Genomic DNA, 26,950 nt, shown 5'->3' with positions numbered 1-26,950 from the left:
GTCTCTTTCTTACCAGTTGGAGAAATATCGTCGGTTGAGAGAAAAGCTCTTTAACTGGCAACTGAAAACAGAAGAAAGCACGTGTGCCTTTTGGACTTTGATTTTTTTCATTCAAGTATAGAGGAGAGGAGTGAATTTGTGGAATGAAATGAGAGACCGTCAAGAGAGTTTTTATTTTAATTTTATGCAAAAGGAGTGGGCAAGCATTTACTTCTCTTAATCAGAGCAGAGAGCCCTACCTCCTTTGGTATTTCCACAAGTACAGATGTATATACTCGAGGCCGATAGGAAAGCTTTGTGCAATTTAGTATTGTTTTCTTTCTGCAGACCATGCTGGTGAAAATACCAGGGTAATAAATCAGTGAATTCCAAAAGTGAGGATTTTTGTTGGATTTGGTACAGTGACAGGAGAGTCCGAGTCTTCTCAAGGGCATCCCTCTCTCACCCAGGGGCACTGAGGACAGACGACCAGAAGCAAATGGCGCAGTCGTAGACAGAGAGTAAAACTCATTCTGAATCTGTTCCAAATACCCGTGCCTGCTCTGTGGTTTTCAGCAAGGCAGATATTTCCAAAAGAACTCCAAGGGGGACTTCCTGGATGTGAAAACACTAACCAATTCTCGTTTCTCTCATCTTTTGCTTTATTCCTTCCTTCCACGCTGTTATTGCGAAAAACTGGCAGTTAAATTCAATTGATTCAAAATATTCCGGATCCATATGGCCGCCAACCCTGGAGCTGAGGCGGCGATAGCGCCTCACTGCTGTTCTCAAGCATTTGCCTCTCCCCTAGTCCCCAGATGGTGGGAGTAACATTTAAACCTCCTTTTCTCTGCCTTGTACAATAGACCTTGGCACCATTTCAACTGTTTACTCCGGTAATTAACAGCTCTGATACCACAACAATTACAACTCCTACGCTCTCACCACAATAATGCTATGAATTAGTGAGAGCTAATGGCTGGAAGGTAGAGTGTTTCCAGACTGTGAGATCTGTGCATTTTTAGAATAAAATAAAAGGTACAAACAGCACGCTTGCAGTAGACAATGATTACCTAGTAATTAGTTTACACAAAGCTTCCTATTTAATGGCAAAACGCTGTAATTAACGTGTGACAGAAAATCAAAGGGTACTTTGTAAGCATATGAAAAATTAACACTGCAGGCCCATAGCTTTATGTACTGATTAGAAGCATATTAAATCAATAGGACACACAAACCAACAGCTTGTGTAGCTGGTTATTATAGGTCCTTGGAAGGGGGACCCGGCTTTCATTTACTTGGGGAGGCAATTTTCCTTCTCCTGTCATCTTCCTCAGGCACAGGCAAGCACCTCAAACTCAACCCTGGCAGCTTTGTGAAAATAACCATTGAACTGGAAGAAAACATTCTAAGTCATTCTCAGAGATAAGGAAAAATATGTAAATGATTAAAGCTTTCCAACAATTGTGGTGACGTGCTGCTACACTAATTAGAAAAGACACCAACTGGAACCAGAAAATGAAGCAACTGGGTCTCAATCTCGTGGTCAGAATAAGCTCCACTTTATCAGGTCACTGCCTCTCTCTTCGACATGTGGAAGATTAAAATAACTGGAATTATCTTTTATTTTGAAGTGATGGGAAACCAGGCTGCTGTCAAGGTTTATTCCTTTAAAGGCATTATTCGGTAAATCACTGGGTGGGTGCAATTGGGTCAATATCGCGTATCTTCGACAGCCACAATCCTATATAATGATAATTGATGCATAGAACAATGTTCTGGAAGGCTACAAGATGCAAAAAGAACTTCTGAATCACCAGAGGAAGATTTAATTGTGCATTCTTGTTCAACGTTACCTGCAATTTAATTGTAATACAGTTTTATGGTAATATTAATAATAACAGGTAGCATTTCTTGAAGGCTTATTGTGTGCTGAGTACATTGCTGAGTACAATTCACAGGGGTATCTTATTTAATTGTCACCCCCTCCCTCCCCCACAAGGCAGGTACTAATATTATCCCTCTTTACAGATGAAGAGGTAGAGACTTGGAGAGCAGAGTGATTTCCCATGGTTCCCCCCTAGTGACCTTGATGTGCCTGGGCTACAGAACCCCCGTGGAGCTAGACCACCTCCTGCTTATCCTGAATGTTCAATTATTCAGACTAGCCTATTCCAACACTCATTCAGCTTAAGAGGGAATTTACCAGGTCAAGCTGGAACAGGAGGCTAAAAAACAAAACAAAAAACAAAAACGAAAAAACACAAACAAAATATGTGGTTGCTTATCCAAAAAACAAGGTTTTAAATGCCCACTATGTTTTTAATGCTACATTTGATCTTGAAGTTTGGCTGCCCTAAGCTTTGTGAGAATTTATACGCTTACTAAAATGATCATGTTCATGTATTAAGTTGAGGAAGGCATTGAAAGCCACCCCCAGGAACAATCAAAGGGCATATCTAAAACTCACTCTCATCACCCAAGAACATCTGCAGGTGTGTGAGGCAGTTGAGTTACAAAAGCTTTAAACCCCGGGGACTGCCCAGGAGGGCTTGGGCTCTTCTGCAGCTCTCAGGTATGTGCCCTCTGAACTCCCTGCCTGCTGCCTTTCAGGGAAAATGACAGCAGCTTCCTTGTCAGCCAGGAAAGGAAAGAAATTCCAGCACAATGGCTACTGTGTTCCAGGGATGTTGGTGTTTCCCATGTCTCTGTAGAAAGCAGAAAAACTGCCCATCGGGCAGTGGGTCACAACGGCAGGGATTGGGGGGGGGGTGGAGGTAAACACTGCTCCAGGATTTTCAAACAAGGAGTCTTTTCTAAAAGGTCTCAGCTTGGTGTGGCAAGAACACTGCGCCAGAGGAGTGGATGTGGGTTCCAAGCTAGGCACCATCATTTATTAGCTACGTGAGCTTGGGCAAGTTACTTAACTACCTAAGCATCAGTTTCTCCATCTGTAAACAGAATAAAAATAATTATCAAAGTGGTGTGGAAGTAAATGAGTAGAAATCTCAGGGTTTTTATGAGATTGAATGAAGCAATTCACGTAAAGTGCCGAGAGGCCTGGCACCCCCAGCTATTCTACAATGCTAATAATAATTATTATTGTTATTGTTATTATTGAGAAATACAGGGAAACATCAAGACCTTAACAGTGTAAATTTATAGAATCTAAGAAAATGCCTAATCTCATGTGTAGACCAATATTCTGGCAGATACTAAATACATAATCTCGGAGGTCAAGGTTTTAATATATAAAAATAAACAATAAAAAATAAATAATCATATGTAGTTTAATGATTAGGGAAAATGATTACCCTAGATTTTTTCTTTACCTAGAAAACGTGGATTTTTCTCTTAATATCAAGATGTTGTGTTTTTGATATAAAAGACAAATAATAGGGGCTCCAGGGTGGCTTAGTCATTTAAGGGCCCGACTCCTGATTTGGGCTCAGGTCATGATCTCACGGTTCGTGAGTTCAAGCCCTGCATCGGGCTCTGCACTGACAGTGTGGAGCCTGCTTGGGATTCTCTGTCTACCTCTCTCTTTGCCGCTCCCCTGCTCTCAATCTCTGTCCCTGTCTCTGTCTCTCTTTCTCTGTCTCTCTGTCTCTGTCTCTGTCTCTCTCAAAACAAGTAAATAAACTTTAAAAAACATATATTAAAAAAAGGCAAATAATAATTAAGGATGTGAAAAAAGTATCCCTTGCTAGTAACCAACTAAGAGCAATTAGAAGATGCATTTGACATCTAAGAAATGCAAACAGTTCATAATAATCCAGTGCTGGTAAGGTTGTGGCACAACTAGTATACTTATTCTCTGCTAGTAGCCTTGGAAATTGGCACGACCTTCTTAGAAAGTAATGTGGCAGTGTGTAACAAGAGCCATGAAGTATTCTACTCCCGAGTCTTTCTCTGAAGGAAATGGAAGTAATTCAGCAGAAGAATTGTATATAAATTGTATATAAAAAGAAATGTATATAAAAACCAAAAATAAAAACAAATCTTTACTTCCTCCTCATTCTTCCTCCCCTCCTCCCACTACTATCAAAAAAAAGTTGGAAATAGCCTAAATTTCCAACTTAGTTGAATGGTTTAATACATTAGAGTAAATCAATATGAGGGAATATTATACAGCCATCAGTTGTGACTGCTACCTGTAAACGCGGAGGATGTTTAGGATCTGATGTTTCAATAGCATATATGCTCTTATTGTAGCTATAAGAAATAAATGTAGCACACTTGAAAATTAATACACAAAAATGAAAACAACTGGGAAAAGTGATTATGTACTTATTTGGTTAAATATTTCTTTAATCTTTTAGCTTTTCTAAAAAAATTGTGTGGTTGCAGGGTAATGGTTCTTTGGGATCACCTAGTATACCTACTAAATTCCACATAAGCACTAAGCTCAGCCATCCTACAGCGGCTCCTAAGACCCAGCCACAACAGGGTCTTAGTGGATGGATGTCTTCACCATAGAGACACAGAGTTCTTTTTTTTTTTTTTTTTAACGTGTTTTAAATTTATTTTTGAGAGACAGAGACAGAGCACAAGTGGGGGAGAGGTAGAGAGAGAGGGAGACACAGAATCCGAAGCAGGCTCCAGGCTCTGAGCTGTCAGCACAGAGCCAGACATGGGGCTCAAACCCACGAACCGGGAGGTCGTAACCTGAGCCCAAGTCGAACACTTAACCAACTGAGCCACCCAGGTGCCCCTAGACACAGAGTTCGAAGGCACTGACTAGGTAGGTGATGGTTCTCCTCTGTCATTTTGTTTGCTTAGTTCTACAAGGACGCAAAATAACTACTGTGGTTTATTCTACTTTTTCTAGATGTGGATGCCTTGAATTTGTAGTTTTAATATTTTTTTTTAAACGTTTATTTATTTTTGAGACAGAGAGAGACAGAGCATGAACGGGGGAGGGGCAGAGAGAGAGGGAGACACAGAATCCGAAGCAGGCTCCAGGCTCTGAGCCGTCAGCCCAGAGCCCGACGCGGGGCTCGAACCCACGGAGCGCGAGATCGTGACCTGAGCTGAAGTTGGACGCTCAACCGACTGAACCACCCAGGCGCCCCAGTTTTAATATTTTAAAATATAGATTGTTTTCCTTGGTGATCCCCAAATTAATTTCAGATATGTAACAAAGTCCACAAAAGTACAAGTGAACATAAAACTGCTCTGGCATAGGGCTAAACGGGCAATATTATGTAGTAGCAGTCAAAAACCAGTTCAATTTCCTTTCCCCCCTTCCTCTTATAAGTGGTAAAAGTCCTCAGCACCCTGTACTGTCCTTCCAGGGAAACAGAGGTCCAAAGAAGGGCTGCACAGAGAAATCCAAAAGTAAACTGGCTTCTTTCTTTCCACGGAGAAACTGTCCTATAAAGATCTTTTCTTGCAAAGCAGCCTCCCCAGTAGTATCACTTGCTATCAAGCCCAGGAATGAGGGAGGGAAGATTTACCCTTGAAAAAGGAAAGAAAGACAAAGCCACGAGAAGGACCAGTACCACAGCAGATGTCTACCTGGGTCTCCCTACACTGTCTTAGGTGAGAGTGGCCAGGAAGGCTTTTTTCCCCTACAAGTGTGCCTTTCTTTGTGTACGCCTTTATTCCCGCTAAGTGAAAAGAGATGCCCCCAACTGGGGAGTGGGGTGTTTGGAGTGTGTGCAAGTATGTGGATTCATTAAACCTTGACAAACATTGAGTGAGTGAGTTTACCGGGACCTGTTGGGGGAAGGAGGTTTTGTTAACCGATAGGATGAAGAAAGCGATGTTGATACCAAACCACCATGAAAAAAAATGAGACTTGTGTTCTGTTTCCACCGTGGCCACCATGTAACGTTGTGCTTTCCCTCAAATCACCTACGTGTCTACACTTATTTTTTGGTAATGTGACTACAGTTTTTTCCAGCATTTGTTGACTCCATGTCTTTGTTTCAAGCCTCAATTGCAACCAAATAACTCTGGTTCTAAATTAGATAAGTAGAAAAAAAAAAAGACGAATTTTGTATTAGCTCCTTGAGTCCACACTGAATCATGCCTACATCTAAAACCAATATCTGTATAAGATGCAAGAGAATCTCAAATCAGTTCAAACTCCCATAAACAGCACTGTTTTTAATCTGTTGCCTACAACATACCAATGAGAAAAATCACAGTATCGTGTCATAAGCTGCTATGCAAATGATGGCATTTGTAAGTATTAACATAATTTAGTGCTTACAGTCATATTCTCATTTCTAATAATTCTCCCAGAATGGAGTCTTTCTCTGGACTCTTAGCCTGCAGGATAGTCTTTCATCAAGAAGCTGAAATTTTTAATAACCTGCCAGCATATGTTTTGTATGTGCCAGGCGAGGCTTGATGACACAACATCTTCATTATCAAAAGAAACAGGTCTACAAACTGTAATAGGACATTAAAACATGTCTGTGCTCATAAAGTAACGCTTTGATGTCTAAGCGTGCACCATTACCATGGTCTTCTGGAACAAAGGATAATTCTAATCCTAAATTCTCAATAGCGCCCTCAGTGAAGATTGCAATTCACTTCCACTCTGAATACAATTTCACTTTGAAGGCAAAAGGAGGTCCATAGTCTCCTACACACACACACACACACACACACACACACACACACACACACAAGTTTTCCCGAACTGCTTTATTTTTTATTTTTAGTTTTGGCTTCTGACTACATACTGGCTAAGCACAGTTCCTCACCATACAAAAAGATTTCTGCTGAATACTTATTTTTTCCTTGTTAAGTTAAAAAAATGATTTAGATAATTAATTATTCAAGAGTTTCACATTTAATAATATTAACACTAACGCTGAATGTATTTGGTGACAATTTTAAATGGTGTAGTTTAAAATCATTGAAATTAAATAATGTGTAGTCGGACTTTTAAGTGCAATTTGGCCACATGTCATTATTCTAACTATTTTTTCAAAATTAAAGTCAAACATTTTAAATTTATCATAGTCGAGTATCAGGGAATTCTTTAAAAATTATTAGTTTGAAATATCGAGACCAGCAAATACTTTGCACACTAACATTTTTGATTTTTTTAATAAAAAAGTCATATTTTCATGGTTTAATCTCAGCAGCTTTGCCTTTAAAAAGAATATTCTATACAATAGGAAATAAAATCCAGTTTAAAGAGAACACAAGAGAAATCTCTATGGGCCTCAAAATTAAATACATTTTCCTTGTTTTATTTTTTTTTTTCTAGAAGAGTAATTCACTTTAGTATCCTTTAAATAATATGTAAAAAGCTGGCCCTGACAGGTACTGCATTTAGTCCATTCACTGATGGAGGGAGAAGAAAAGCCCAGAATAGATCATGGGGAGAACAGGAACATTTGTCAAAGGGAACTCTCTCTTCTGACTGTTCTCTGGATTTATTCGTCATTTCACTTCTGCAAGAATAATGTGGTTCTCTCTTGTGTGCCCCTCCCTTTTCGTCACTTGTGTGTCTTGATTCATAAACTGCTGGAGTGGGATGCTCAAAGCAGATGCAACTCACTGCCCAGCCCACTGCTATGTACTTCAGCAGGGAAGGAATCGGTTAAGGGAATTTGTACCCGAATTTTCCTCATTCATTATGCTTTTGTCAGTAGGTCAGTGAAAACAGAGATTTGAAATTAAGAGAAGCCAGGCAAAGGGCACCTGGGTGGCTCAGTCAGATGAGCACCCGACTTTGGCTCAGGTCATGATCTCAAGGGTTATGAGTTTGGGCCCTGCATCAGGCTTGCTGCTGTCAGCACAGAGCCTGCTTCGGATTTTCAGTCCCCTCCCCGCCTCTCTGCCCCTTTCCCACTTGCACTGTCTCTCAAAAATAAATAAATCTTAAAAATATATATATATATAGAGAGAAACCAGGCAAGACTAGGCCCCTGGATGCAAGGTGAGGCAGCTTTTAGAATGGTGGATTGAAGGGGTGCCTGGGTGGCTCAGTCAGTTGAGTGTCGAACTTCGGCGCAGGTCATGATCTCTTGGTTAGTGAGTCTGAGGCCTGCATTGGCCTCTGTGCTGACAGCTCGGAGCCTGGAGCCTGCTTTGGATTCCTACCCTCTCCCCCACTTGTGCTCTGTCTCTCTCAAAAATAAATAAACATTAAAAAACAAAAAAGAATGGTGGGTTGAATTTGTATATTGAGCCATTAAAATGACTTTAATTATTAAGTAAGTTTGGAACAGACTAAGAAGTTGTACAATTCATCCTTCCACCAGTATACATGGAAAAATCTCTACACGTCCACTCATACGCTAAGGCTTCGTACCTAGTATTTAGTTTTGGCTGGGAGGTTTTCTGGCTGGGATGTAGTATTTTCTCGACATCTCATAGGGACCAGCAGTTACATAAATTTCCTTGAATTGGCTTCTAAACCATATAACTGCTGACAGAATGCTTTTCTATGTCAGCTTCCAGGTGACAACCGTTCGCTAATAGAATTTCTCTCTCATAATAAAATACAGCCAGCTTAACAACAACAGTTGTTAGAAGCATCTGATCAAGACCCACTTAGACCAAATGATGGGATTTGTCATGTTATTTGAATATGGTAAAAAAAAAAAATGACTCCCTGATTATCATAATCAACTTGAAGACATGACTGAAGACTCTTAGGGCCCAAAGAAGACATGTTTAAAATCACCTAATCATATAGCCTGCCAGTTATATGGAATGAATAAGTCATTGGGATGAAAGTGACAGCATAGGGAATACGGCCAATGGTATTGTCATAGCATTGTGTGGTGACAGATGGCAGCTCCACCTGTGGTGAGCACCACGTGACATATAGAGTTGTTGAGTCACCGTGTTGCACAACTGAAGCTAGTGTGACATTGTGTGTTAACTCTACTTAAATTTTTGAAGATTTTTTTTAAAAGTCAGAAAAAATATTAAAATAACTTGATCCATCCCAGTCACTGTGTGCATAAGGACGAAGGCCCAAGAAAGTCAGAAGGACTCGCCTGAGGTCTCACTGCTGATTGGTGACCCAGCTGAGTCTAGAAGAAAGTGCTTTCATCTCCCAGCTGAGCCTTTGCTTCATCTCCTAACGGTTCACAGACACTGTGGGTTTATGTCACCATTGAACACTCACTTGTGCCCATTTCTTGCTCCAGTCTTCGTGGCCATATCTGCTGCTCTCCTGTAGGAACCACTTGTAGTGCTTTAGGTGGGAAGGAATGTCACAAAACGCAGTCCCATTTCCTCCAAACTCATAGTCCATTTTAAAGAGCCAGCGTTGGATTTCCAGGTGATCTATGACCAGCTGACTCAGCTGTTCTATCATCTGTGGGGCCCAAGACACAGCAACATTTAATATCGCTAGCTTCCTAGATGCCTTCGTATCGCATTAACTTAGTTGTATCTTCAAATGACCTGTTCGTTTGGTTATCTTCTAATTATTAAGACAGATTAGAAGTTTTAAGTGGTGTATCTATGAGGTGAAGAAACCACTAGCCAGGAGGGACGAAAGGCATGTTTAAAAGTATAGTCTTAGTTACGAGAAATTCTGAAATTATCATTTTGCTGTCTTTTGAAGGCAAAAGAAAGAATCTCTGAATATCTGTAATTGAATCTTGGTATTGTTTTGTTTCTTTTTTAGAGCATGATGTGTTTACTTACTGATTCTTCAAATGATTTTTTTTATAGTTTCAAGACCATAAAGAGTTATAGTCTTGAAAACTTTAACTGTTTGGAGCTTTGCTGAGTTTTTAAATGTTGTAACCTATAAACATTTAATTTTTCCCTCATTAACATACACGAAATACATTTGTTTGGATAGTCAACTGGCCAAGTATGTCATATGTATTATGTGAACAAGACAGGTCAAGGAGATAAAACATTCATAAAACAACTATGTTCTATTTGAGACAGTATTCTCTTGAGAACAGGGCTCAGTCCCATGGAAAGGGAAGGGATAGGAGTTCAAGCTTTAATATCACAATGACAGTAATATTTAGCATTACTGAACTCTTTGTAGGAGCCAGGCCTTTGGCTAGGTTCTTTACATGATTTTTCTCACGTAATACTCAAAAATGAAGCAGGCACCATTATTAGTTCCGTTTTATATATGAATAACCGAGATTCAGTTAATTTAAATAACTTGCCCATGATCACATGGTGTTAAGTGGCAGAGCAGGGACTCCACCTGGGATGCTCTGACCCCAGCACCTAAGCTCATTCCCTCTCCGCCATGCTGCCTACTTCAGCCTGCAGAGAGGTGGAGGAGGGGGGTGAGGCAGAGAAAGAAGTCAGAAGAGGAGCAAGAGAAGCAATTTTCCTTGCAGTCAATAAGCCATTTGGAATAAATTTGAATCAGACAGAAGTCTATAGCCCAGATTGCCTGATTATAAGTAATACTGTAGAAGTAGAGCCTTGGAGAAAAATAACCCATTAGATCACAAAATGACTTTTTGTCTGGTCTTCCCATCAGATGTTCTGGTCTGTATTTCTCAGAAGGAAACAAAAACAGTTCTAAGCATTCTCTCTCTTGAGCTCTCTTGACTATGGTCTTCTGTCCATAGAGAGGTCTCTGTGACACTCTTATTGTCTTCTCTTTGGACGAGATTGGCTTACCAAATGGATTTTTGAATTTTGGTTTTTCTAACCAAAGGGTGTGAAAGGGCTCAAGATCATATTCTGCTAAAGTCTGGAGCAAGAAGATTAAAATTATTTTGATTAAAGACACAATCTGTTCTCTGTGTTGTGTCTTTTCAGCAAGTCTTCCTGGGGATGTTACACTACACAGCAGTATGGAAGTGATCTCAAAATGGGCATACTTGGGATCCCCGGAAGCCCCATGCAACCATGGGGTATTCGATTAGGGTGGAAATGGAATTGTCTTAGCTCCCTAATTATCAAGTAGTGTCTGTAGATAATTTGGTGTTTAAATGACAAGTACTCTTGTCTGCATACCATATGGCTACGAGCATAGCCTAGAAGGTTTTGTAATGTGCCTTCCAGAGTGACATCCTTTCTTTCTCTAATGTTGTGTTGAGAAGATAGATTCTATATTATATCATACTTTGCTGCATCATGATCACACTTGACAGAAGTATAAATGGTCTTTGGTTGTTAATATCTGATGAAATTCTTTTGCTAGCAAGGAAAGGTGTTCACGGTTTTTTAGCGTGCTAGCCTGTATAGCCTTTTCCATTGTATGCTTGGATATATTGTATATTTGGAGGTTTCAACTACTAACAGAATTATTATCTGTTTCTTCCAAATCCTATTATTTGTTGCTTCTGAGAATCCTATAAATGGGTGTCTGTTGATGGATCCCCTACAGTAATGAAAAGGATCAATAGTATTGTAAAGACTGCACCACTCGAAAGAATTATGTGCTATCTTTAAGTGAAAATTGAACAGTGCTTTAAAATAGCATTGCCATTTTTGATTATTTAACCAAAGCTGTCAATATTTTATATGGAGCACGTGTCAGAAAGAGAACTTGCATGGTTACTTTATGGATCAAAACAGGAAATGCTCACTGCGCTCGTGCTAGATTTAAAAAATAAACAGATAAATTACTTCATCATAAACCAGATGACTTTATGCTATTTCCAAACATTTATCAATTTTCTATTTGAGCCTATCTCTTCAAAAGAGGTAATATATTTCTTAATTGCCATTCATTTTATACTGGTGTAGAGCAGAAGTGGAAAAATGTGTATTGCTAAAATCCAGCTGATAGTCGGGAACATTTATTCACCTAAATTAAAATAATCACAGCTTTCTTTCACTGGCTTTAAGTTTATGGTGTACATCGGTAAAAAGTCAGTGTTACTGATTCATCACCATCTGCAAATTCAAATCGCTGACACAGATAGATTAGGTAGGGCAGCCACTATCTGGAAAAATCTACTGCATTCCACAATCAACATATAAAGTTCTAAAATGTTTCCTAGCCAAGATTGCCTGAGTTCTCGTCAGTGGAGATGAACGCAAGACTCAATACAAGTACTGCACATACATTTTAAAGCTTTGAAGACTGTTTAATGTAATGTACACGTGTAAAATTATATAGTCTTAAGGTGCATTTCACTTGTATCCAGTCTCTGAGCAGAGTATTCTGGGAAGCAGAGTCAAGCAATCCACTTTGTTACCTTCAAATTCCAGTGGAGACTAATGACAGTGAAAGGGACACACCAATTCAGGGGAGTCTCTCTCTCACTCTTATTAAAACTGCCTGTACTTTTTCCAGATTTGGCTGTGTTTAAGAGCAACTTCCTTCCTTAGCCTTAGCCCATGTATTGCCCAAGAACACTCTAGCAAGACTGAAACCTTTTAGGGCAACTTAATAAGCTAACAATACCTTCAAACTAATCTCTGAGAAGTATGATTTGTTGAAAGGCTTGACTTTGGGGCTCAGCAGCGATGACGTACAGAACGTGATGATCAAGTGACTGAAGGAAGGAGGATCCCTAAATGCTGTTCCTCACAAACTGCCTCATTGTGCATAGTTATTTAGTTTCCCAAGAAGTGGGTGCCTGGGATAGTTGTGACCGGCTGGGAGTAATGGTCAAGAGACGTACTGAAACAGAGGTTGGGAAATGTTAACAGCCATTTGTCTTTTTATTTTCCTTATTGTGAAAAAAAATAGCAGTTAAATGGGAGAGAACACCTGCCAGAGCTAACTTAAAGATCATTTCTGGTGACTAATATTAGAGTTCTCCAAATAGTTAGGAGGTCTGCTGGAGGAGTGCCTAGCCAGAGACCTGGCCCAAAGCAAAAACGCAGAAGCAGATAGTTTTTTCTCGGACCCATTTCCTGTCCTTTTTCTGGGACTTTTCTCCTACTCCCTTGATGGCCCCTTCCTGTGGAGCTACAGGATTGTTTTACAGAGCCAAGGATGTCTGTAGCCCTCTGTTGTAGGCCCTCTACAGCCTGACTCAGCAGAAGGGCTCACTTGCTGGGGTTTTCCAAACCTGCCCTTTTTCACCAAAACTGACTCTCACATTTCTTAAGGGTCCTGCTCAATGACTGGCTAGCTAACGTGATGATGAGCTAACTAATCCATGTTAGGGCGGTAAATACTGGTAGCAGATTCGTATATCAACAGGGCCTTCGATGGCTTCATCCAAATGAGTAAATATCTTGACAATCCCAGCAATTTCTGCAAGGCCAATAGGAAGATATTTTGAAACAGGAAGGCCTAAAGCAGATCCCATCAAATAACTTAAGCATTCCACATATTCTTCATTGTCTAGGGCTGGCTCCAGAAGACCCGAAGCTCCCACAAGGTCAGGAAGGTATGGAATATTTGAACAGAGCCTCGCTCGTCCACCCACATACCTGCTGGTGACGATAGATGCCATACACTGCAGGAGGGACTGGCACATTGACGCTGTCAAAGACCAGTTTACTTCCAGATTTGCTGCTGTAGAGATGAGCCAGTTCAGGCTCTGGACCCAGGATGGGGATGCCTAACATATCCGCCACGGCCAAATCATCTCTGTGGAGGAACCCGCCGACAATATAGGCCTCTTTTCCTTGGATGAGATTTTTTATTCTTTTGATCGCCTTGGGACTGTACATCAGGTAAGTGGCCAGGCACATATGATGCTTCTGGGGGGGGGAAGGGGAGACCATATCATTCTTGTTGAAAGGTGTTCTTTTTCTAGTCCATATGCTTCATTTATAATGTTGCACACAATAAATGCATTATTAATAGCAGGCTGGGTTATGACCTATCCTGTTGTTTAGCAGTTTAAATTGATAAAAGCTGTTGGGGTGAGGCTCCATAATCGCTCACATCTTTAGTGTGTTGGAAATAGGCTCACTGGGAATAGAACTAATTACTACACATCTGTATTTATTTGATCCATGTGGAATTATCCTTCTGTCAGAAGGAAAAGAGGCTGGCGGCCTTTGGATAATAGTGATTCATCTCTGCAACACTTCTGGCATGGTTTAACACTAAAGCGTCTGGAAAATCAATACAAAAAGTGAAGAGAAAAGCTTTACAGTATGTATGCTTCACTATACAGGACTTCTAATCTGGCAACTCTTTAAAGGACTCGGAAGGAAAAGGGCACTTGATAGTCTCTTTCCAAAGTTCCGCCACCAAGTCCGTTTTAGGAAATAGGTACTTTTATAATGTTTATCGTGTTTCTTAGCCAACACTCTGGAGAGGATTCATGGACGGAAGATATGTGAAAATTTCAGCAAGACTTAAATTTTATCTTCCAATGGAAAACTCTTTTTGTTTTAATTTTGACTATTTAGACCCAGCTCAGCAATACCTGTGACTGCTCATTTAATTAAGTAAATAATTTTGGCATGTCTAAAAGGGGTCGAGGACAGAGCCAGACGGTCAGCACGTACCAAAGCATTCAAGGATTGGGGACAGAAATGAGCACAGCCAATGGATAGCTAATACGAGGCAGAGGAGGACCATAAAGGGTTACAGAGGGCTGTGAGGCATGGAGGAGGGAGCAGAGGCCATGTGCTGATGGGGACAGCTGAGAAGGCAGATTACTCATTCTCCTTGGACCTCAGTTTCCTCATCTGTAAAATGAGTATAATAATAGTACCCATCTCCTAGGGATGCTGTAAGGATTCAATGAGATAATGCATGTAAAGCACTTATAATAGTGCCTTGGACATAATAAGCACTTAGTGAATGTTAGCTAGTATTATTGTTATGTAAAAGGTTAGGATTGAGGTGAATTTTCAGGGATGAGTAGGATTTTATCAGGTGAGGATGGGCACGGGAAAGACATTAGCCAAGGATGGAATATGAGAACCCCAGATTGTGTTCACTTCCTCTACAGAGGAGGGCATCATGGCACGTGAGAAAGTGCTGGGGGCTTAGGAGTTCTGGCTGTGAATCTAGCTCTATCACTTGCAAGCTACCTGAACTCAGGCACGTGACTAATACTCCCACTGCCTAAGTTTCTCCATCTGTTCAGTGGAAATAAAAATACCCATTTGCTGGCTTTTTCTAAGGTTAAAATGAGATCATGAATGTAAAGCACTTGTTATAATACCTGGCATTGAGTTGATATTCAGTAAATGGTAGTAATTGTTGTTATTAAATGGTAGTAATTAAAATAAAGTCATTAAAATGCCATGCAAATTATATAATACAAGGTGCCAGTGTCTTAAGGGAGTTAAGGGATTTTGTAGACTCGCACCTACTTCTCCAGTTGTCATCCACATTATCTACTCAACACGTGGAGAAATGCTAAGCAAATGCAAATGTCTCTGGGAATGTTAGCGGCACTGGTTCACAAACTATTTAGAAAGTGTAACTGATAACTATGGGAGAGAGAGTGGGGAGAGCCCCCGGGTTTCAGTCCTGCCTGAATTTATAACTTGCAAGGTGATTTAGAAAACTCAACCTTTCTGAACCTCAGTCCCCGTATTCAAATGATGCATTGACTGAAGTCTCTAGAGTCTTTCCAGCTCTCAAATAACTTTTCCTTTATTATTTTTCTTAATGTTTATTTAAAAAAATTTTTTTTAATGTTTATTTATTTTTGAGACAGAGAGAGACAGAGATACAGTGAACAGGGGAGGGCAGAAAGAGAGGGAGACAGAATCTGAAGCAGGCTCCAGGTTCTGCACCCTGTGCACAGAGCCCGATGTGGGGCCTGAACCTACCAACCACGAGATCATAACCTGAGCTGAAGTCAGACGCCCAACCGACTGAGCCGCCCAGGTGCACCTATTTATTTATTTTGAGAGAGAGAGAGAGAGAGGGAGAGGAAGAGAGAGAGGAAGAGAGAATCCTAAGCTGACTCCATGTTCAGTGCAGAGTCCGATGTGCAGCTCGATCCCATGACTGTGAGATCATGACCTGAGCCGAAATCAAGAGTCAGATGTTTAACCGACAGAGCCACCCAGGTGCCCCTAACTTTCCCTTTAAAACCGGAGCTCTTCTGGGCTTACTATTTAGTGGGTACAGAATTGCTGCTTGAGAAGTTGATAAAGTTTTGCAAATGGATAATGCAATTGTTGCACAACAACGGGAATGTACTTGAAGTCACTGAACTGCACACCTAACATGATTAAAATGGTAAATTTTAGGGGCGCCTGGGTGGCTCAGTTGGTTAAGTGTCCAACTTTGGTTCAGGTCATGATCTCATGGTTTGCAAGTTCAAGCCCTGCATTGGACTCTCTGCTATGAGCACGGAGCCCACTTCAGATCCTCTGTTCCCCTCTCTCTTTCTGCCCCTCCCCAACTTGTGCTCTCACTCTCAGAAATAAATAAACATTTTACCATTCAACATGGTAAAATTTATGTTATGTATATTTTGCCCCCAATTAGGAAAAAAAAAAAAAAAAAAACAGAGCTCCTCTGAGAAGAGGGCTTATATGATTTATACTATTAGGCCCTTCTTCCAGAGCAAGTGTTCTATTCTCTTAGATCTGTGCAATATGCTTTTTCTGCCATAATTTAAATCCATTTTCTTTTTTCTTAAGTTTATTTATTTTGAGAGAGAGAGAGTGTGCATGTGTGTAAGTGAGTGGGGGAAGGGAAGGTGGGGGGTGGGGGTGAGAGAGAATCCCAAGCAGGCTCTGAGCTGTCAGAACAGAGCCCTACTCAGGGCTCCAACTCACAAACTGCTAGATTGTGACCTGAGCTGAAATCAAGAGTCTGACTCTTAAACGACTGAACCACCCAGGCGCCCCTAAATCTATTGTCAACACCTATTTCAAAGAATGCAATTCTAGGAAACCTAGTGTTCCACTGGGCAATGGCTGGTACCACCTCTTGAGTTTGTGTTTCCCATCTGGTTGATCACCCTCTTTCCTCCTTGTTTATCTCACCCCTCTCCTTTCCCTACAAATGATTCAGATGAGGAAATGTAAAAAAATTAAACATCTGGGGGAACCAGGGACACGAATCGTAATGTACATGGTGGGCTTTATAGGGCACCTAGAAGAGTGTTTCAAGGTGGCAGTGCTCACGATGTAAAGGTCACATGGTCAAAGCCTTTTGAGATTATTCTCTTGTTTGATCCATAGAACACTGTACCAATTAACAGCCCCTCTTTTGGAGATGAGGAAACCGAAGCTTGGGTAATCTGCCCAAAGCCACACAGCTAGTAAAGGGCAGAGGCAAGATTGAAACCTGGGTATTAGCACAATTTCGTGCTACCAGCTGCCGTAGCTTCTCCCATTCTATAGACTGAGTAGTGAAGGTCTGGTGAACTTATGAGGTGTGATGAGGGGTGGAGATGGAGCCATAGAATCTAACGTTAGAGCACCGGGTCACTTCCAGCCAAGCTGGATCTCTGTCTCCTCTAGGTTTGCTGATCTCTCTTGGCAAGTACTTGGCCTGACTCTGTTATAGTCAGTCATCTGTGGGCCTGCCTTATTCTTCAGGCAAGATGGTACCATAGTATTGTGTTCGATATGTGTTTAATAAAGATTTAAATATGAGCAAGTGATGGCACAGGGCACATTACTGACCACGGGTCTTGGATGACCATTCAGAATAAATCAGTATCATCAGATCCAGGCAGGAGGTGAACACAGATGACAAAGATCTAAAATGTTCCTGATTCCAGGGGTGCCTGGGTGGCTCGGTCGGTTAAGCGTCCGACTTTGGCTCGGGTCATGATCTCACAGTTCATGGGTTCGAGCCCCGTGTCGGGCTCTGTGCTGACAGCTCAGAGCCTGGACCCTGTTTCAGATTCTGTGTCTCCCTCTCTCTCTGCCCCTCCCCTGTTCATGCTCCGTCTCTCTCTGTCTCAAAAATAAATAAACGTTAAAAAAAATTTTTTTTTAAATAAAATGTTCCTAATTCCATAGTGTTATAGCCACATTTAACTGATCACCACTAATTTTTTTTTTTTTTTTTGACCTGAGACAAAAAGTAGTTGTTTGGGATGTCTTCATAAATATTAAAATGTTCAAAAATAGACATGATGACTTTACAACAGCACTTTTTTTTGCCATTACAGCTTAAAGCATTGTATAGTAACTTGGAGAGATGTACAAACAGATTTTTGGCACGCTTTTAAAAAATCTCCTCAAAGCCATCCATTTGGATGAAAATCAGCACTGATCCAATCTCTCAAACCCATTAAAAGGAAATAAAGCCATAACTAAACATGAGCAAGAACTGATTTGAAAGTGAGAGCTTAATTTTTTGTATTTTAAAAAGTTGATTGCCTACCAGTGATTAATTACTCAAATAATTTAAATGTAAACTATGAGAAGTATTAAGTACTTAAAATATTCCCTACTTCTTTCTAGATGCAAACCCACAAAGATGCAAACCCACACTATGAATGTGACTCAGCACATCGGTTAGTGCCAACTGCCTATCTCTTGCTTAGAAGCTGAAGAGTGGTCTGCAGTGCATATGTCTCAGGTAACAACAGGATTGCAGAGCTGGGAAGGGCTTTGAAATGCCCTAGCCATCACCTGATTGTATGGACGAAGCTCAGAGGACCAGAAAGGTAAAGGGAGCTGCCCAAGCCACAGGGTCATCCAGGAACAAAGCAATCATTCCAGTTCCTGATACTGTTCTGGGGTCAGACACATTTTGGCTCAAACTTTGAGCCCACCAGTAACTTTTGACAAGAACAGGAGACTTGGTTTCCTCAGCCATAGAAAGAGATTGGTCATTTCTGTCATGTTGCAGTGTTCTGAGGACCAAATGAGAAAATGTGTGCTAAGCATTTGATAAATATTAGTTGTGCACTCACTTTCCTTCTCCCAAACTAGTGCTCCTTTCCTAGTCCATGCCCCTTCGATGTACATGGACATTTCAGATGTACAGGAACTCCTTATCAGCAGCTACCAGGCATTAGCTCCAGTTTCTGGCTGGATAAAATCAGGAAATGAACTACACACTAATGATGGTTTTGTCTTCCCTGCTTTCTAATGTCCACAGTGACCCTGCTATCGAGGCCAGGGGTTAGCTAGGAAGCACCAAACAATCCTTGCACTGATGGAGGATATTGGGTTCCTAATAGCATAGGTAAGTGGCAATGATTCGTCCCCTGTCTTTTCTCTTCACCCTGCCCCTGCCTTGCTGTCCTCTTCCACAGCCAAGCAGTGCCAATGAATCAGAGCTAGGCAAAGAGCTTTTGGGGGAACACTGAGGTATCCAGTTATGAAAAAATTAAATGTTCATCTTGGTAGAAGAGAGTAAATCCTGATGAAATATTATGGCAACCCTCCTCAGCCATAGCAGGCCTTTTTTGGGCAGGGAGGGGGTCAAATCATGGTGCATCTGAAGGGTTAATGGGTAGCAACAACACATAAATAGTAAAGCATGCCATCAGTTTCTTTGCCGATAAATAGAGCATTGACTTTGGCACATCCCACTTGTGAGTGGAGACAGCTATATCTTTACCTGCAAATTCAGACCCTTAATTATACAAAAAAAAAAAAAGTCCTCCTCAGAATTGTGTAGTCCATTAGGTGTTTAAAACGTTGGTTGTTTAACATAGTTTAAATTCTTGTTAAAACGTGGAGAAATTCATTTCAAGCCATCTCTTGGACTGCCTTATTCTAGAACACTGCCCTTGTGGCTCCATGAATTTCCCAAAAACTCTTGGGTAGGGATGGAGCTCCACCTAGAATTCATTCCATTCATTAAAAATCAGTACAAGTTACAAAATCTGAACCTTGTTCATTCTGAGCCCTGTGATATGGTAAATCAGGCCAGATTCCCTCCAGGAGACGGGCCCAGGGAGTAACAAGGAATAAGAGTGTGGAAATCAGAGAACAGGGGCCCTGGTCGAGCTCCTGTCCCTAACTAGCTTGGTGACCTTGGGTGGGCCCAGCCTGTCTCTGCCTTGGTGTCTGCACACAAAATTAAGACAAAGGAACTGTAGGTGTTATAAATTCACCCACTTGATGGTATCACCTATAACTGCAATTAGGTTTCAGCTGTAGAGAAACTGGGCAGGGGTAGCTCAACTAAGTCTGAAAGTTAAACTGGGATATTTATTTCCTACAGTCCAACTAGTAGTCTAATCAGTAAAGCTGTTAAACTTGCAATAATATTTCACTGATGTGTACCAGAGCGTTGCAAGTTATAAAATTTCCAATTTAATTTTACTGCATCCCTGAAGCCGTAGTAATTAGAAGACAAACTCACAGGGAAGATGTTTATAGCTTCAGGGGTGATAATTTTGAACCTGTCCTGCAGGTCACTTCTGTCCTCAAGGTTCCCCGATTTGACAGCTGCCTGTAGACTCAGGATTTTATTGTAATATAGCAGTAACTCGTCATTCATCTGATGGGAGCAGATGTAGATGACACTCACATTGGCATCTAGAAACAACAGGCACAATGTTAATTACTGGTGTAAAGGTAAATGACATTCTGAACTCCGGCATCGGATTGATGTTGCACAGTTTAAAATAAAGAGCATATCCAAAAGCCACATTGAAGTTAATTTAGATTGGCTTTGTACGGATCTTCGCAATTTAACTGGCTTTTTTTTTTTTTTTGCCTTTTAGCATTTCTCTAAAGAACCGATAACACCGCCACCAAAAAAAAAAATAGACACGATTCCTTCAGAAGGAGGGCTGTGAGATACCATGGAAGTGCACTTTCAAATAATACATAGGGATTTAGCCCCAGAACTACCATTAACATCAATGGGAATTGCATACCGCTTTAAAAATTTATCCCATTAACTTCAGTAAATTATAAAACAGAGCTATTAACTTTAGAAAGCTGATGAAGTTGCAATTTCTTATTCTGCCTGGACTTGGCAGGGCCAATTCAGGGAACGTCCTGTCCAAATAAATGGTTTGATTATGACCATGGCAATGATTATTTCAGGAAACCAACCTTTTCCCTGCTCCATTCCCAAAGAGGAGTATATTACTTAAATAGGACATCTAGTGATTCTTGGTTTAAAGAAAACACTGTCTTAATTTAACTGTTTTTCTTCTTAAGATGTGCTTATTATGTACATAGAAAGAAATCCTAATTAAATATCCCACCCAAATGGGATAGTTAGATGAGATTACCCACTCCAGGCTGCAGGGGTTTAAGATTTTAAGGAGCAGGGACAGGAAATCAGCAGCCAATGGAGTCCTTCATTCATTCATATAATAACTGGCTGATCAGTAGGGGCAGAGCACTTGGCTGGACATGGAGGGAAATAAGCCACTGAGAGGCTGCCCGTGAGGAGCAACCATTTCGTGTGCGCAAACAGTCATCAAACATGGGGTGGAGAGCAGTGGACACAGGGAAACTCCCAGACCAGGTGCTAAGGGAAGTTCAAGGGAGGGACTGCTGTAAAATGTTTCTTTGGTCAGGTAGGGCTCTGAGGGGATTTTAAGACTCCTCTGTTAAGTCTGGCAGAGTATATAGAACACAGAGTGATTAAATTCTAGCTCAGATGCCTAGGAATGCCGGGCACACCATTTATCCTTCCTAAGCATTGGTTTCTTCATCTCTAAAATGGAGAATAGAATCACCTGGGCATAGAGTTTTGAAGAGTATTAAATGAAAGAATATATATAAAGCACCTGGTGCCATATTCAGCACATGGTAGGTACTCAACAAACAGTAGCCATGTGCGAATCTGCCGCTCGGACCACTCTGACCAGGGCAAGCCAGCAGTGATTCTGCACCCCGCCCTCCACACTTGTGCTCCTTTAATCCATGCTTCGAGATTTAACATGATGTAGTATCCTCTGTGGTTTCATCCTATTGTTTCAAATCTATTGATCTTGTCTCTCCAAACTCTTTAAAGGCAAGGTGTATGCTCTTTCCTATATTCCCCCAAGCCTCGGTACCGAGTGGAGTACACAGAAGCCACTCAAGACATACTTGTGGCTTGACCAAAGGGATTTGGAAGACTGGAGAGATTTGGGAAGTAGAAAATCTTACACAACGGCCTGTGGGAGAAATCTTCCCTGTGGAGGAGTGTCCCCTGACCTGGCCCAGTGCTGAGCCCAGAGCAGGCACGCCATAAATGTAAATATTTAAGTGGGGTCCCTCTTTCATTTTGAAACCCAACTGCCACATAAACTCCAAAATAAATCAATTGAGGGAATAGTAGATAACTTGTATTCAGTTGCTGAATGATCAAATCATATCCCAATCTTGTGTTTTCAAGAAGGGACTGGTGTCTTATTAAACTAATGGCATGGCACAGCTCTTCTTCTGAAGGAATCATTGTATCTGCTTTTTTGGTGGTGGTTTTATCTTTTCTTTAGAGAAATGCTAAAATGCAAAAAAAAAAAAAAAGCCAATTGCACTGTGAAGATCTGTACAAAACCAATCTAAATTAACCTCATTGTGGCTTTTGGGTGTGTTCTTTATTTGGTTTTAAAAACCAAACTAGTATCTTTTTAAAGTATTTTTTAAGAAAGACAAAAACAAACAATGAACGTAAAGATTCCGTAGCTGAAAAACTAAATTTTTCTTGGGAAGAAATTTCTAGATTACAAATGACAACCAATCGTATTGCTAATCTCACCTTTCCTATGTATTTCTGGCAAAAGAATACGTATCACTAACGCTAATATATGATATTAGTATGGTTTGTGAATCTGCAAATGCTCAAAATTAATTGACAGATAATTTTGGAAAGCAATTAATATGAAGACAAAGATTGCTTTGGTTGCTAGTCAATAGTCAATAAAAGCCACTCTCTTGCTTAACTCCTCTAGGAATTGAAAATACTAGCCATTGGGGTCTCCACCTGATACCCTGACTTCACAACCAATATCTGAATGACAGGTCTTACCAACCTGATCAGATCTCTTTGTTTCCCCTGAAGAAGCAAAAACGGGACACACTTTGCTAAGAATTAATGGAATAATAATTTAAAAAAAGATAATCATTTATTCTTACATAAAATTACTAATCTTCCTAGTTTCTTCATTTTTTCTTTAAATTTCACCAGCGGGTACTTTTTCTACCCTCTAACAACTGTTTCTAAACTTCCATTACTCCTCTTGAAGAGGGTTTAGGATCGAATCGCTATATCATGATGAGAGTGTACCAAAAAAAAGCATTTGGTTCATAGTATCTCAGAAGTGTTCATATTAGCAAAATTTTCCATCACAGGTAGGCATAGACTGAATTATTGAGTTATTTAAAATAGAAACCTAATACTTTCAAGTCTTTCAAATAATGAGACTCTTTTGTAAAGAAATTCTTTGGTGATGGTTTGTGCTATATATAGAAGGGTATATAAAAAGCTAGAGAAAAAATTAATGCAAATAAATTAGAGCAAAGTCTGCCCTCTGCTGCAGTTCAGTGGTTTCCACCCAGTCAGGTTTTTAGTTGAAATAGCTCAGCACTAACAAATCAATCTCAAGTCATTAAAAAAAAATTTTTTTGTAATACTGAAAAACAATATTAGTGCCTACATAATAGATTAAAGCAATTACACTATTATTATTTTAGGACACTGTAAATTTCTAGTACTGATGTATTTTTGTTACCAAATGGCATTTATAAAATAATAATGATGCTGAAATATATATGAATCATGTAAAGTATGTCATGCCAGGGAGCCAGCTAAGTTGGTCATTGATAATTTAAAATTCTTCCTTGTTCTGCTTAAATAAGGGCCGAAGCAGTTATATTTTCACAAAAACACAGAAGTTCTTATTTAGTAACTAATAAAAACCTAGTTTTTGTTTACCCTGAATTTTTGGCCAGTACCTCCTAAACCCATTCAGTATTAGTGCTTAGCCTTGGCAACCTTTATTCTTTAAGCCTCACTTAAACCCTAGCCTTGAATAGCACTGACCAAAGCCATGGCATTCTTGTATTCTTCTCTCCTGGCCCAGGTTGGTGTCTGATTTAGAAGTGATCAAGCCAGTATCAGAACTTGACTTTTACAAAAATGTATCTTCAACTGGAGGTTTATATTTCTAAAAATTCCCTCCACGAGCATCTCCTTTCTTCTAATAACAAGATGATATATATTTAAATAAAAGCTTCTTTTAAAAGTCTATCTTCTCGTCCCTCTTAGTCTTATAATGAAAACAATGTTTTTCATTTCTGATACCACTTTCCACTTATTCCCCAGATAATAGAATAGACAGTATTGACACAAATGTAAAATGTTGGCTTCATTCACTGCCAGATTCAGTAAATGAAGAAGATTTGAGGCTATAGGGGAGAAATCCTTAGAATTTAGAAAAGCTACCCAACTAAATTAATTAAAAATGTCATTTTTTAACTCAAGTTGACTCCACTATAAATCTGTTCTTTAAAACAAAACATGTAATTGCCCTGCAAAGTAGATTAGAAATCCACACTTTTTCCTTGTAGGGGGGGAAAAAAAAGCAAAAAAATAAACACTTTTATCAACATCCTCTGATAAACATTCCAAAGAGTCATTTGCGTGAAAGTATTTACTGTACCTAAGATGTCACACAGCCTCCCCAGCTGCATGTTCTGCTTTGTGTTGAAGTCGTCAATATTTTGTCGCACAGGCTGGGAATATCCTAAAAGACAAACAGGGTGTCGAAACGCAGAAAGAGCAAGTCAGTATGGCAAAATGGCACACTAGGATTTCCAAATGTCACAGTCCACATTTCCAGGAAAGAATTTTCTCTGCAGCATCCTGCAGACACAGTCTAACTCCTGAGACTGAGATCCTTGCTTCTCAGGGGATTAAGCATTATTCTGGAAGATGTGCTAAGCAGCATATTCTGCAAGAGAAGAGTTCATATTTTTCAACACCAGCAAAATCACCGGGAATCAAGATCAGAAAAACATGAGGAAAATTTCTGATGTTTAACGTGAAGGTTCAAAACAACATTGAAGAAAATTATTGCTCAGGGTTTAAAACAAAAACAAAAACAAAACTATGTTGGCTCTTTTAACTTGTGCTTTCTGTGGAGCATTTTGAAGATGTGTCCCCAAAATCATTCTAAACTGACACACAGATTTCAGAGACACCCCTTGCTGTCAGGAATATGTGTTTAAGTAATTCTGAATACTTAAGAAATATACTTCTGCTCACCGGGTCAAAAGAAATTTGAACCTTTTAAAGGGCAATAAAGGGTAATGCAGTTACTTTGTCAGTACTAATAAAAGTCCTGTGGCTGGCCTTCATGTTCACTGGAAACAGAGCAGGAGAAAATTGCGTATGGATTACCGTTGTCCAAAAATCTTTCACAAAAGATGCAATGGCGGCAACACTTTGTGCTGGCATTTCAGGGGTTAAAAAAATAAGTGGCTCAAAACATGAACTTAAAAGGCGTGCGTACTCACAGGCAGGTATAATTGCTTATATGAAATTCAGCAACTGTAGGTGCAACTTTTTTTTTTTTAAGTAAAATTGCTTTTCACATTTTGAAGAGATGCTTCAATGCCTCCTTGTGGTTAGTGAGCCCAAACACATGTTTCAAGTGAAGCTGCTATAGATAAAGTGATTTTAAATATTGCATCTTTGAGATGTGACACAGATTTCCTTTTCGGCATAAGGAAAACTATATCAATTCAGGCAACAGGGCTTCAGATCAAATGCACTCTGATAATTGGCTCTTTGCTTTGATGTCAGTGTTTAAACACCAGACAATGTCTGGAAATTAAATGAGTTTACAATTCATCTTAAAGTCTCCCGTTTGCTTTATGCAGATGAACTTAAGAACTAAAGAGGCAGAAGGACAAATTAGGTGACTTATTTTTGAAAAATTATTAATTTCTGAAGTAGTTTCGGGAACTTCATTCCACATATGAAAGTTAATACAGACTGCTGCAAACAATGCTGTCTTGATGTGTGATCGTTTTAACTTATTGTAGGATTTTGCATATTGTATAATTCTGTTGATATTCAGATAACTGTTTAGGAAGATTATTGTGAGTAACTCCTATATCAAAACTATAAGAAGGCAGGAAAAATGCCTAAAGGATAAAGTATGAGTAAGAAAAGTGCCTGAGAGCATTCCATGAATGCATTTCCTTTCAGAAGTAAAGATAAAAGGCAGTGTGAGATGTCTCATTAAGATGATGTCCAATTTAAAATATAAAGGATGTCTGATCACTTTGTTGCCGCGCGTGCAGCATGTGAGTGAGTAAGTCTGTGTTGCAACCAAGAGCTGGAGGTCAGTTTTCCAACAAATGACTTGGTACCTCTGTTACCATTGATCAGAATGCGTAATAAAATGTCTATGAAAAATTATGATAGAACCGGTTACCAATACACCTGTTTCAAAGAACTGAAAGCAATCTCAGAACGTTGTTATAGAGGATCATATGAAGTAACAGATATGAAGACATTTTGTAAATGCTGTGTAAACATAAGGTATTTTGATGTTATGGGGGATAGACATACTTCCAAAGCCGATAACAACGGCAACAACAAATCCTGTGACAAGCAAGAGACCATTCTACATGGACAAGATACAATGTAATGACTGTTGCCATCCCCAGAGCAGAAGTTGGGAGTCAATTTTTTTTTAAGTCAGATTTATAATTACGTCTTTAAAAAAACTAAAAAAAAAATTTTTTTTTAATGTTTATTTTTGAAGGAGAGAAAGAGACAGAGTGTGAGTGGGGGAGGGGCAGAGAGAGACACACAGGATCTGAAGCAGGCCCCAGGCTCTGAGCTGTCAGCACAGAGCCCGACGTGGGGCTTGAACTCACAAACTGCGAGATCATGACCTGAGCTGAAGTTGGACGCTCAACTGACTGAGCCACCCAGGCACCCCGTTTTTAAAAAAAAATTTATGTTTATTTTTGAGAGAGAGAGAGAGAGAGAGAGAGCGGGAGAGGAGCAGAGAGAGAGCACAACACAGAATCTGAAGCAGGCTCCAGGCTCTGAGATGTTAGCACAGAGCCCAAAGTGGGGCTCAAACTTATGAACTGCCAAATCATGGCCTGAGCCAAAGTCAGATGCTCAACTGATTGAGCCACCCAGGCACCCCTATCCTTATGTCTTGTACACCCACAGAGTACATGTGTTGACCCCTGGGTGAAAAACCCTCATTGATGCTGATAGTGCATATATTAAATACAATAGTGACTTAACCAGTGGCTATCAGCAAGGATGCTGTGGCGT

The 26,950-nt window shown here is 40.1% G+C and overlaps 1 protein-coding gene across 3 annotated transcripts in view; it reads right to left on the bottom strand.

Moving 5' to 3' along the window:
* The window catches only part of IQCH (IQ motif containing H), a 209,745-nt gene that overhangs the window by 62,647 nt on the left and 120,148 nt on the right, over positions 1–26,950 (bottom strand). The window contains exons 12-16 of one of the 3 annotated variants that reach the window (XM_049613800.1): positions 24,306–24,389; positions 20,060–20,235; positions 13,285–13,557; positions 9,086–9,277; positions 1,474–1,835 (exon numbers count right to left, since the gene is read on the bottom strand). In XM_049613800.1, coding sequence (XP_049469757.1) covers positions 1,671–1,835; positions 9,086–9,277; positions 13,285–13,557; positions 20,060–20,235; positions 24,306–24,389 — 890 coding nt within the window. In that variant the 3' untranslated portion in view covers positions 1,474–1,670. Of the gene's footprint in view, positions 1–1,473; positions 1,836–9,085; positions 9,278–13,284; positions 13,558–20,059; positions 20,236–24,305; positions 24,390–26,950 lie in introns of those variants that run through there. The other 2 variants (XM_049613798.1, XM_049613799.1) reach the window with 2 other exon arrangements.

The sequence above is a fragment of the Panthera uncia genome (genome assembly GCF_023721935.1).
Source record: "Panthera uncia isolate 11264 chromosome B3 unlocalized genomic scaffold, Puncia_PCG_1.0 HiC_scaffold_1, whole genome shotgun sequence".
Classification (NCBI taxonomy): domain Eukaryota; kingdom Metazoa; phylum Chordata; class Mammalia; order Carnivora; family Felidae; genus Panthera; species Panthera uncia.
Note: the sequence above shows the minus strand (reverse complement) of the source record. Positions and strands in the feature narration are given on the sequence as shown.